Source organism: Strongylocentrotus purpuratus, unplaced genomic scaffold, assembly GCF_000002235.5.
Source record: "Strongylocentrotus purpuratus isolate Spur 01 unplaced genomic scaffold, Spur_5.0 spur5_contig_865, whole genome shotgun sequence".
NCBI lineage: Eukaryota > Metazoa > Echinodermata > Echinoidea > Camarodonta > Strongylocentrotidae > Strongylocentrotus > Strongylocentrotus purpuratus.
Window position 1 is genome coordinate 164,676 of NW_022145574.1, and position 12,767 is coordinate 177,442.

Here is a 12,767-nt window from a genome sequence, read left to right on the forward strand (position 1 = left end):
TGCCCTTTGGTAAGTACCTTCTGAGCTCTGACTCCCCCGGTCATGTCGGGTAAGTGTCGTTTATCCTATGTACCATCCACTCTGCATAGGGTATGAGTAGGGGTGTGTAAGAATGTACTTGACTTGTGTACGGTCGAGAAGTAAAATATAACCACTGTTATGTGGTAAAGGGGCTTATATCAGATCCCATATTTGCCTATTTGAAGGGCGGATAAAGTTGTTATCAATTTACAATTAAACCGAAACGAAGCCCTGCGATTACGTAACAAGCATTGGGAGATCGTCTGCAAGTGAGCTACTTTGCCCGACCGTTCGAGCGTGAAGCGCGCCATCTCCAACTCACTGTAACTACGGATACATTGGTAAACCCATCCATCTATTCGGCAACATAGAACAGCGTCATCTCTTGGCGATAATTTTTGGAAGATTACATCATGGTTGCATGGGTCGAAAGGGGGAATCCCATTTTCGGGACCTTTTCCTATGCACTGTGTTCTTACCTCAGTTCGTCCTTTTATGCTGTCTTTCTTGTATAGATCGATTGCAATAAAGACAATTTCGTATTCAGCATTTAAGAAAGATGTGTTGTTACTATCAAAGGAGTTTGCTGCCCGCCCCCCCCCCCCCCACTCAGAGGTCGAAATGACCGCATGCGTGTTGCCAAAATGTCCGGTAAAGGGGTACTTTTCGTGCGACAAAGTCCGGCCCGATAATTGTAAAAAAAAGGGTGTATTTGACTTTTCACCCGGAGATTTCTTTAAAAAGGGGGTGTTTTTTCTTTTCTCTCTCATCTCTTTGGACTCCTGAGAAATTATTCCGAATTTAGGGGGGTACATTGAGCATTTTTCCTGATTTAGGGGGGGGGGGGGTCTCCAAGGCCGGAAAAGCCCGCGAAATGCCCGCGAAAGGGGGGTTTGGAAATATTGGCAGTCCTCAGATAGGGGGTGCTTTCAAAAAGAGGGAACGAGCATATGCGTACCCTAAATAACATTGAGTGGGGGGGGGGGGGGGGTTTGCTGACATGCCGAAGGCATTACATAACAAGAGTAGGGGGTAAAACATGCTTAAAGATGAACTTGCATGAGTTCTGGTAAACAAAGAAAATGAATTCTCATAGAATCAAACAAAGCTTACATTGAATGTTCAAGATAAACGTAACACTTAAAGAATTACACACATTGATTAGGTATTCTTTATTAAATATCTGTTTTAATTAATTGGGCGGATGAAATAAAAAACACAGATAGAAATGTTTTTCCTTGCAAAGATCACTGGTATTACAATAATAATAGACACCAGAATGAAAATGAAGAAAATAAACATGACTTACATTATGGCCCGGTGTGGCACACATAGACGACGCATGGCCGGCGCATTGACAAGTCTGAAAAAGTCGTGAGCCCGACTTTTGTCAGGATTTTGAGGAAGCTAACGAGCTGAAACCGAATGCAAAGCGTGTGCTCCGCGTATGTCTGGTGTTGGTCTAGCGCGCTCCGCGCATTTCTGGCGTCCTTTTGGCGTGTACATTCATGCGTCGAGCTCCGCGCACACATTTTAGTATGCTCAAAAATCCCGGCGCACACAGCGAATGACAACGAATGCATAGCGCTGGTCCAGCGCGCTGGACGAACGAGTAACGAATGATGACGCACATCTAGCGAACGACAACGCACTGGCCCAAATTGCAAATTTCCAATGCGCTGGCCGTGCGTCCCCCATGCATCCCCTATGTATGACCGGGCTTTTATGGCCTGGTCACACATAGGGGACGCACGACCGGCGCATTGGAAATCGGACAAAGTCATGAGCACGACTTTTGTCAGGATTTGGGAGAAGCTAGCGAGCTGACACCGAATGCATAGCGTGTTGCTAGCGCGCTGCGCGTATACAGGGCCCGTGCTCCGCCTATGTCTGGCGTTGGTCTAGCGCGCTCCGGGCATGTCTGGCGTCCTTTTGGATTGTACATTCATGCGTCGAGCTCCGCGCACACTTTTGAGCACACAGGGAATGACGACGAATGCATAGCGTTGGTCCAGCGTTGGTCCAGCGCGCTCGACGAACGAGTAACGAATGATGACGCACACCTAGCGAACGACAAAGCACTGGCCAAAATTGCGAATTTCCGATGCGCTGGCCGTGCGTCCCCCGTGCGTCCCCTTTGTGTGCCGGGCCTTTAGTAAGGAGTGTTTCATCAACGCTTAGGAACTACTCGTTGCACTTTTGATAGGTGATATTTGGGACTAAATGAAAATATATTTGAATAAGATGAAACAGTTGCTTTAAATGACAAAGCGTTATATTGGAATATTCTTAAAAGCCTATTTCTATAACCACTTTCCTCTTTGTCAGCTAAAATGTTTAGCAAAGTTCGCAAACTGTATCTACAAGCCCGATGTTTCTTTGTTTTACATTCTACTTACAGGCTTTGTAAATAATGTAACAGATTTACATCCTACAAAATATAATTGTACATGTAATGTTGGATCGTGCGTAATTGACAATCATAAAAAAATACCAAGCAACATAATTATAAAATGTATGCATTGAAAATAATTATGTACATAGCTAAATATAATTGAACTAAAGCCCCCTCTCAAAAAATGAAACGAAAGCGCTTATTACCAATCATGTAAAAGAATAGGTTTTGACTAATACGTGATGATACAATTTTGCCGAGAAACCGCCTACTAACTTATATATTTGGTAAAACATTATATCTATCCGGACCGAGTAGATATCGCGCTTGTGTCGCGTTACTCGCGTAGTCCAATATACATCTTTCTGTGCACAGTGCTTGTAACTTTACCAAGACTGGGCCAAATTTCTTATCATTTTGATGATTCCAGAACCTTGCAGTAGACACTAATAGTACCTATATGCTAGATTTTTTTTTTCATAGGTTTTTATTCATTTCTCTCATAAAGAAATTTGTACAAAATTTATAACATTGTATACAAACTAATAAAATAATATTCACATAGGTCTAAATAAATTTGCAAATGAACTTTTACATTTACATACAAGGTTACAACTAAAGTTACTCATTTACAGATGAAAAATATTCACATGAACAAGATTATATTTTCACATTCAAAAAAGAAAAATCGCAAATAGCAAATTATTTCTTTTCCACAATATTTGGTTTTCCTCTTAAATTCCCTTTAGAGACAACACATATATAAATATATATTTTCTGATCGATTTCACAACCTTTCCTCTAACAATAAGCAATCGCAAGACCACAACTGGTCTTTACCTTTAATCCTAAAAGGCCGGGGGGGCATTATGGCCCCCCCCTCCACGATTTTTCTGATTGCTCGGGAACGCAAATGGATGGCGCCCCCCCGCTCGCTGACTTTTTTCTTTCGAGTCTTGCGCAACTATTAAAATATTTTTTTTGAAAATCGGACCTACGGTTACAAGGTCACGTGACCTTTTGTCTTTGCATGTCAGCCCGAAAATCGCTCATTTTCGTGATTTGTGTACAAAACATATGGAAAAGTCATTTTTCCTATTAAAAAACAGATCAAACATGGGTTATTGGGTCTTGTTTAAGTTTAGGTGGTTGTTTTAGGAGTCACAATAGTTGAATTGTAGTAAGAAATGAAATAAAACAACAAAAACAATGAAATACATAAGTTAAAAAATAATGAAATACATAACAAATTATCAAAACAAGGGATAACATAAGGAATAAGCTGGCTCTTCCCATTTTTGTTGTTGTGTTATTATTCAGAATGGTCTAATGGATATATGTAGTGAAAAGAATGCTTAAATATGAATAATATATGATTTATGGGTAAAAATGTGATTTTTATGACTTTATTTGCATAAATTACCATAAATATGCAAATGAGTAAAATTTAAAAAAAAATTGAAATTATCATATTATTCTATACACTTCACTTGACATGCGTGCAAATTTTCGCGGCGATCGGCCGCTTCGCGGCCGAGATCTTAGGGGGGGGGGGGCCATACTGCCCCCCCCCGGCCATACTAAGACCTCAAATAGCCCGGCCTTTTTAGGGTTAACGTTAAATGGCATACCAAACGAAGAAATAAAGAACTTTTAAAAAACAAACAAATAGTCCTCACATTATTGATAGGACGATTCCGTTAAAATACACTTTCACGGGGGCAGTGTATTGTTAAAACCGTTTTGAACCTGTAACGATTTTCAGCAAAATATGCCCCTTCAAAATCCTTTTTTAAAATATCTGTGAACACCGTGTATTCCTCGGTATATGTTGATGTCTCTAATTACATGGATGAAATTCACCAAATCTTATAGCGACCCATTTCTTATCACCATGCTAGCCGATACTTATAAGCAGCATCTGATGTCAAGTGTATTTTTTATTTGTTAATATGACATTCCCTCACTGTTTGAAAGTAGCTAAGCCTATTGAGACTTCATATCGATCTAAATATATTGTGCACCAACGACAAGCGATAAATGTATTTTTGTCTTTCTCTGTTAGAACGAGTATTCATTTCTTAATCATTTTTTTTAATTCTATACATGGCATATTGGTCCACATTGGAGTAAAAAGAAGAAGAATTTATTAAATCAAGATTAATCGTAAATAAAGATTATCCACAAACATAAGATAACGTTTACCCGGCTTACTTCAAACATAATGTACCTACCCCGTTCATAAATTACTGTGATTCCAATTTCAATTAATATATTAAGAAATAAAATTATCATGTACGGTTTGAAATTTAAACATTAATTTGATTACGGGTATGGTGTAAACAACTTCTTAAAAGTCACCAAGATTTCGAAACAACATAAACAAATTTGTTTTCATATGTAAAAAAAAATGTATTCCTTAGTTAAAAATACAAATGGTTTAACTTCGATTAAGTTTAATGAACAATCGAATAATCATATATTCCGTTTAGGCTAATTGATCCTGCAGTATGAGTAATTACATCTATTACTTCAGATGACTCATAAAATAAATATCTTCTTGGAAACACAAATATCAAAAGTGTCACAAGTTACAAGGTTACCAGAAGGAGTTACGAGGATTTGGTTGGTGTAAAGGTTGAGGTTCCGTTTTGCTTCCTCGCGTTCCACGATCCTCCTTGCCTGGATGATGCCATCACATGACACCTGATCAACTGCGAAGGTACTATGCTTTCTATCCACGTATGTGATGTAGAGTGTGTCTGTCAGTTTGTCAACGTGACACCGTGGAAGGAACCAGTCATCAGAGTTTAAGACAACTTTCGCTTCACCAGATCGTGATATGATAGTGAATTCACTACGCGTGACTGTCGGCATAGTGATATCACCTGATGACAATGCTTGTATCATACCCATCACCACCTTGCCCTGCATCGTAATAGTGTTGACTATCTTACCATCAGCAGGGTTGATGACGTAGATATTAGACTGATTGTTCTGAGCAGCGAGGATCATCCCATCCCTGTCAACATCAACGTACACTCGATTAGAGTTATTCCTCGGTATGCTGATGTCTCTAATCACCTCCCATTGTCTGTCATAGAGAGTGATGCATCCATCCAAGCTGTCACCTGTGTAGTCTCGTCTCCCCTTACCGCATACTATTACGTTGTTGTCTATGGACGCGCATGATGTAATATACACGTTACTTCCTCCTTCAATGACTTTCTTTGTCTGTTCAGTGCTGATATTTGTAACATACGTGGCATTATTATCTAAGTCCCACCAGGGTATGTTAGATAAAAAACCTCCCTGGTCCCACACACATATCTCATCATCACTGATCAAACCACACACCTCAGGTAAATCAACAATCGGATGAACTTGGATTGACTTGACAAGCTCCCATTTACCGATATAGCCATTGATTCTTCCGTATTGTTCCCCACCTACCTCACCCTCGACAAACTCTACTTTCTGAACCCCCCGCAGTATTCGGGCAAGACAGTCGCTAACATCTTGATGAACAATCAAACTTAAATTGCCATCAAGTGATGCAAGTACCTGAGGAGCTTCATTCACTAATGTTTTGTCATCTTGTTTGATTCTTTTGATTTTGGCGTCAACATTATCCATAATGGTGATTGCATGCTGATTCTTACTTGTGAGATCTTTTATCTTTTTAGCAACCACCTCGCTGATTGCCTTTGTCTCTGATTCTAATTTCGATTGGCTTTCTTTGATGGTTAGTTGTTGTTGTTCTGCTTCTTCGTGACATGATTTGATTCGTCTTTCCCTCTTTTCGTTAATTATTTTGATTTCTTTATCCGCCTTCTCGTCGATCGAACGAATCGATCGTTTCTCTTTGTTTTTCACAATCTGCAATTTGTCTTCGAATGCCACCTTAATTTCATCGTTGACTGATTGAAAATGGTTACTTGCAGAGGTTTCATTGGACTCTAGTTTAGAATCAAGCGCTTTCAATTGTTTCTTCATTTCCTCTATCTCTTGCTGTCTGTCATCCAGTTTCCTCCTCCTCTCCAAGATGACATCCTCGATGTCGTCTAGCTCACATGGCTTATGATCTTTTGTAGCGCATGGATGACAAACGGGGATTTTGGGTTCTTTACAGTAAAATTTGATTGGCTCCCCATGTTTGTCACACGACCATGTCATGTCATGACCTTTTCTAGGGCGTAGCTTGACCTTTTCATCTCTCCCTGCCGGGAACTTGGACGCCATGATAAGGAGCAAATGGCAGCAATTAACCTACATAGTTAAAAAAAAAAAAAAAAAAAAAAAATTGAAATTAGAGATTAACCCTTACTGTACTGAGGGGGGGGGGGGGGGGGGCTGGGAGCCCCGCTCGACATTTTCAAAAATTGCGTCGTTTCATGACTTTTTTTACCTCAAGTCTTCCGCACATTTTGATACCATTTTCGTCGAAATCGGATATACCTATGAGGTGTTACATAACAATTAGTATGTGCATGTCATCAAAAATATGCTATAATTGTATATTCATGTACAAGCAGAAATGTGAATACAGGTTTAGATGTATTTGGGAGATATGAATTAATAACATATTGCTTGTATATGTTTCTCAAAGTAACTTGATGTATTCCAGAACAAAAGAATACTTTAGAAATAAAACAATAGATATAAGAAATGAAAATCAATAAAATACAAAGGAAAATAAATATTTGAAAATCGCATCAAATTTTCATAAATTATCATTAATTACATCAAAATAACTATTTTGTGTTAGAAAAGAAGTTTCATATGAACAATGAGTTTCAATTAACATTCAAAAAGTGGAGTCAGAATTTTTTTGTAAGGATTCTAGTTCCCTTTATATTTCCATAATTGATATTCATAAATGCGTATTCATAATTTATGCAAAATTGCAAATTAACCTATGCATTTTCAATAACATATAAATAATGTAACCTCATGAATTTGAGATGAAGGAAACATTTATTCAATACATTTTCAACATTCTTCAGAAGTCTACAGACAAATATGTAGAGTTTTCTGTAAAATGCATAACATTAGCATTTTGCATAATTAATTAGGCTATAACGACAAAAATGTGGATATAAGGAACAAACTAATACCATCTTGTTCCTTACGTAAATATCTACAAACATGCACATTTTCGTGTTTTTCGGACCTTCGACGGCCGAGATCATAGGGGGAGGGGGGGGGGGGGCTGAGATGCCCCCCCTCCCCCGCCCCCCCCCCCCAATCACGAGGTACTCATAATAGCCCAGTACAGTATTGGTTAAGCGAAGACACGATAGAGAAGCGGATCAGGAAAGAAAGAGTGACACAGACATAAACGAATGGGTAAGGAAAAATAAAAGGAAAGCAGATACCGAATCTTAGATAGAATATGAAGCATTTTATCTATTCTTTTCTTCATTTTTTTGTCTTCTATTCCTATTAATTGTAAGAACGTTATGACTGATATATTCATACTGAGTCAGGCGAATAAAGTCATGTCTTATACACGTTGATCATGAAATTCGTGATGTAACGCTCCTTATCAAACCCATTAGTGTCTTCTTTGAAATGCAACCAACAGAGAAGACAAACATTACCTACCGAACGTTCTATGCCTCAAATGTTATGCTAAGATGATTTGAAGTATTTATTATTATATTACACAAAATATTACTTACGAATAATTTGCTGTATTATCCCGTAACGATGAGGACTTCTCTACCATAGAGGAAAACGATGTAGTATAGCAGTTTACAGTTTGCGTGTACGCAATTTAAAAGGAGGTGCAGTGCGTATTGCGAAATATCGATCGGATATTTCCAATTTTTGCAGGAAACGCATGAATCACTCAACGGAAATATAGTTCCGTTCAATGGTTTGGCATGATTGTGTTAACCTAATGTTTTAACCTACATGTTAAACCCCCTCATGATCACGTGGACATGAATTCACGTAAGCCGAAGGTCTCTCAATTTATTTTGCTCACCATCATCTTCATATACAGCATTTAAATGCAAACGAAATGTTAGGGTATATAATGTCACTGTTTGCTCTTCCGTCTCTCTCTTCCTCTCCCTCTTTCTATGTTCTCTCACATTATGTATCCAGACTTTTTCATTGTAGACTCAATTCATAAAACCGTATCCACACTAAAGATAAGAAGGGAATATTGTATAACAGATTAAAATATATATATGTTTAATTTGCTACTGGACTCTTTTACTGGAGTGAAAGTGATTGCCTTACCTTCCTCGTGTTCCTGAAAATTATAAGTAAAGGTGCGATGTACATTACAAAAACGCTGACCTCCTAATACGTGTGCCTGCCCCTCTCGAATTGACACGTTTACACCACATAAATGAATACAGGTCTTGTATACGGGCACTTTAATCATGCTTCCTTTATTGTCATCGTCCCTTGAAGAAAGTTTACAGGCTTACGATCTTACTCTCGAATATCGAATAAGCCGTTAACTTGATAGATGACGCCGATTTAGCTGATTAACTTGGAAGTCGCTTTACATGTTGCCGTAAGTTGTTGCCTTAAGAACTATAAAACAAAGCCAAAGAAAAGTATATCAATTGATGCCATGTTAACCTTTCAACTTTGGTATTCTGGCCCAAACCATGCAAATGTGCGGAAATAACATCGCACGCTTAATAATAAATGACAAGCAATTAACTATTGCAAGCAGGTACCCATCTTATAGAAAGCACAGTGCTTACTAAACAAATATCTTGTTATCATTATGAGCTAGCATTCTTGTCAAGTATAAACTACTAAATACATGTATCATAACCAACCATAATGCAATATAAAGTAACGTACCTAAACTTCATGCTCTTATTATTAAACACGTTTGTCTGAGCAACAAGATTGGAGATTAAATATAAACATCTTATCTTGTGAGTTATGTATTCATTGAAAGTGAGTGCGAATGTATTTCGCCCTCTACAGTTCCGAATAATGCTATATTATAACATGGGCAATGGCATGCAACATTCTCATTATCATCAAATAATCTGTGGTATTTATAGTTAAATGACGAAACCTATGTCACAAACACTGATACTACAATCCAATCAAATAACACATGTTTAATTGCTTACCACTGTGCAGACCAAATAATATGGGCAGACCAAGTAGTTTAACTTTACGATAAAAACGGGCTAACTTTGCCGTGGTTTTACATCGTGACGTACAATTGTGCTTCTCAAATGGGTTGCTATGAGAGTATGGAACGCTACATATGCAGGCGTATAGAGTATGGAGAACCGACAGTTACACTCCCACCAAATTACTTCAACAACATAAACATATCTGTAATTTCAAAATAGGTACTCCACTTACATATGGTTCTGACAAATAAAATGATATCTTTACACATAAACTTCAAGCTCTTATTATTAAACACGTTTGTCTGAGCAACAAGATTTTTTTTACACATCATGGAATGTCTTATGGATCGTTAACAACGATAATAAACATCAATTAAAGACAAACTACTAATGTAAAGGCCACAAAGGCATTCTTTATGATGTCGTTGTCCTCCCACCATAAGACTCTGAACGGGAAGAACATTTTCTCACAGAGCACAGCTACTTTGTGCTTCCTGAATCTGCACAGGACCCCAGTCAAGTTGTTGGTCAGAGCTGGCCCTTTCAGCAAACTTGGCAGAACAATCAAACACTATCCTGAGCTCATTCTTCTTTGAATGGTATATTCCATGATGAGGAATGTAGTTAGTGGGTCCTAGAGGTGCTTTATTCTCAGCTCGTTCTGCATAGCCACCATTGACTATATCTGTCATGAATGCCAGATAATGATCCTTGTATTGATCGTCTGTTTCCATCTTTCCCTTGAGATGCTGAAACCGAATCGATGCAAGCCGTCTGTTGTTGGGCAGTTCATGCTGGTTCTTGAAGGGAAGGGGCATTTGCATCTCTCTCGTGGTAACCCTATGACACTGGCTTGTCCAGTCTCCGACAGTTTTGGATGCTGAGGAACCCACGATAGACCAGCCCAAGTCAGTCCGGACAGCATATGGCTCTGTATCCGTACCTGTGAGAACTTGCCTAGGTACCAATGCTCTTGAGCAATTGTACCCAATCAGCATTCCGACCTCACATCCTTGGAGTGCGGGTATCTCCGGTGCTACATATTGTAGGTGAGTCCACCCTTCAGCAGTCTTTCTTGTTGGAATGTGTGTCCGGTCAGCTGGAATGAAGTCTCGGGTGTAACACTTCTCTATCTTAAGCTTAGTGGGAAGCGTCATACCTCTAACAGACAGACCAGATATTGCATCAGAATCGATTGTGGATGAAGAAGTCATGGTGGAAAGTTTAAGACAAACTGGTTGGCTGCTTACACTCAAGGCTCGTGCCACATCTTCGAGTATGAATGAGGTATCACTGTGCGTATCGAGGAGAGCGTAAGTCAATATCTCTGTGGAGGGTGCTTGCGCAGAAAACACCCACACGGGTACGATCATCGAAGTACTGGCCTGATTGCCAGTGTGTACCTTGTTAGATGTAACCATGTCTTGACTGGATCCTTCGGTGTGTGTTCCTTCATCAACTTTGTCAGAGCGATACTCATGAAGGAGGGTCGGATGGCGTTTACTACAGGTATCACATTTGTGTCTCCTTGTGCAATCCTTCGAAAAATGGCCCTTCCGCAAGCATCCGAAGCAAAGGCGAGATTCTTGAATGAACTCCTTGCGTTCTTCTAACGTCTTGGCCCTGAACTGAGGGCATTTTTCTAACCGGTGACTCATGTCTGCGCACAAGCTACAGGGCTTTGGGGTCCACTTGTTATTTTGCTCCTTTTCCCTCGATTGATTTGATGCAGAAGCTTCATCACCTAGTTTTGCATCCTTCATCCCTGCAGATGCTCTTCTATCGTCCCTTTCGTAGCCCTCGGTTCTGAAGGCAGAGACCTTGGTACTTGCAACTTCTCTTCTCTCGTTGATCCTTGACTCTCCTTTAGAAGACACTTCTTGGCCTCTTAATGCGATCAATGAGGAAACAGGGTTATTCGCAATACGCGCTTCCTTGGACACAAATGTTACAAACTCTGTGAAACTTGGATATCTTTTGCATTTTTCAAGGGAGTCAGTCACCACACGGTTCCATCGCAAGACAAGCCATTCAGGTAACTTGTTTAGCAATTTTTGATTTTCCGGACAGTCATCAAGGACCTGCAGTCCTTCAACGTATGGCTTTGCATCGCGACAACTCCCCAGGTAATCGGTGAATTTCTGCAGGGCTGGAGCGTCTTTAGGGCTGACTTTCGGCCAGTTGCTCAGTTTGTCCCTGAACGCCTGTTGAACCCTGAATGGATGTCCGTATCGTTCTTTCAGGGTTTTCCATGCACCTTCGTAAGCAGCCTCGGTCTCTCCATAAAAGAATTCAGCTATGGCATCCTTTGCAGGACCAGTGACGTACTGCTTGAGATGGTACAACTTTTCAGCGGGTGGAATTCGCTCTCCAATTAAGGTCCTAAAACTCCGTTCAAACTCAACAAATTCCAGAGGGTTCCCACTGAATGTACATGGCACAGGGACTGGTAGCCGATTGCGAAGCATATTGTTCGCCATCACTTGGGCAAATTCTTGCATGTGTACTTGAAATACATGATCCCTAGCAACAGGCAGTATAACTTGATCAACGGACGGTGGAGGAGACACATGATCATTGAACGCTGGATGAGACGCAACATGATCATTGAACGCTGGAGGAAGTACATCGTGATCTTTGTGGACAGAGGGAGATGTGACTTCGTTCTGTTGGCTAGGTCCTTCTTCGGGATCTATTTTGCTTAGAATTGAACTGTAGACTGTCTGAGCATAATCCTGTTTCAAAAGTTCCCTGGCAATTTGATTGCGGTCAGTAGGGTCAAAGGGGCTCCCAAGAGACCCCAACACTTCTTCCAGGGCATTAATCCCATCCCTTACCATAGCGCTAGCTCGGTCCATTCGCTCCCTCATCTCTCTTATGGGAGCTTTATATCTCCTCAGCTCTTCAAAGATCATGACCAAGTCCTTTTCTCCATCTTTAAGTGCTTCAAGGTGTTTCTTTATTGCAGCTTATTCCTTTTCTGTTTTAATGGCTAACCTTGCCTCCTTTACAACAGTCTTTAAAGCACCATACTTTTTGAAGAATGTTCTCTCTGTCTTAATCTCTTCTCCAACTTGAAGGGCTGCCATTTTTTCAGTTGGCTGTCTTTCTCTAGACGACTTTCTAACATGGGTCTCCTCCGCTTGATTCTCCATCTTATCGAAAGAACGAATCCTGCCCTCACACTCAGCAGAATCAGAGGACTGTATAAGTCAAAGCTATAATAG

At 40.0% G+C, this 12,767-nt stretch overlaps 1 protein-coding gene across 1 annotated transcript; it reads right to left on the reverse strand.

The window, feature by feature from the left end:
* Positions 1-10,007: 10,007 nt before the first annotated feature.
* On the reverse strand, positions 10,008-12,455 carry LOC100889672. The gene has a single exon (XM_003725599.1). It carries the CDS (start codon positions 12,453-12,455, stop codon positions 10,008-10,010), a length of 2,448 nt encoding a protein of 815 aa, XP_003725647.1.
* Between the last annotated feature and the right edge of the window lie 312 nt (positions 12,456-12,767).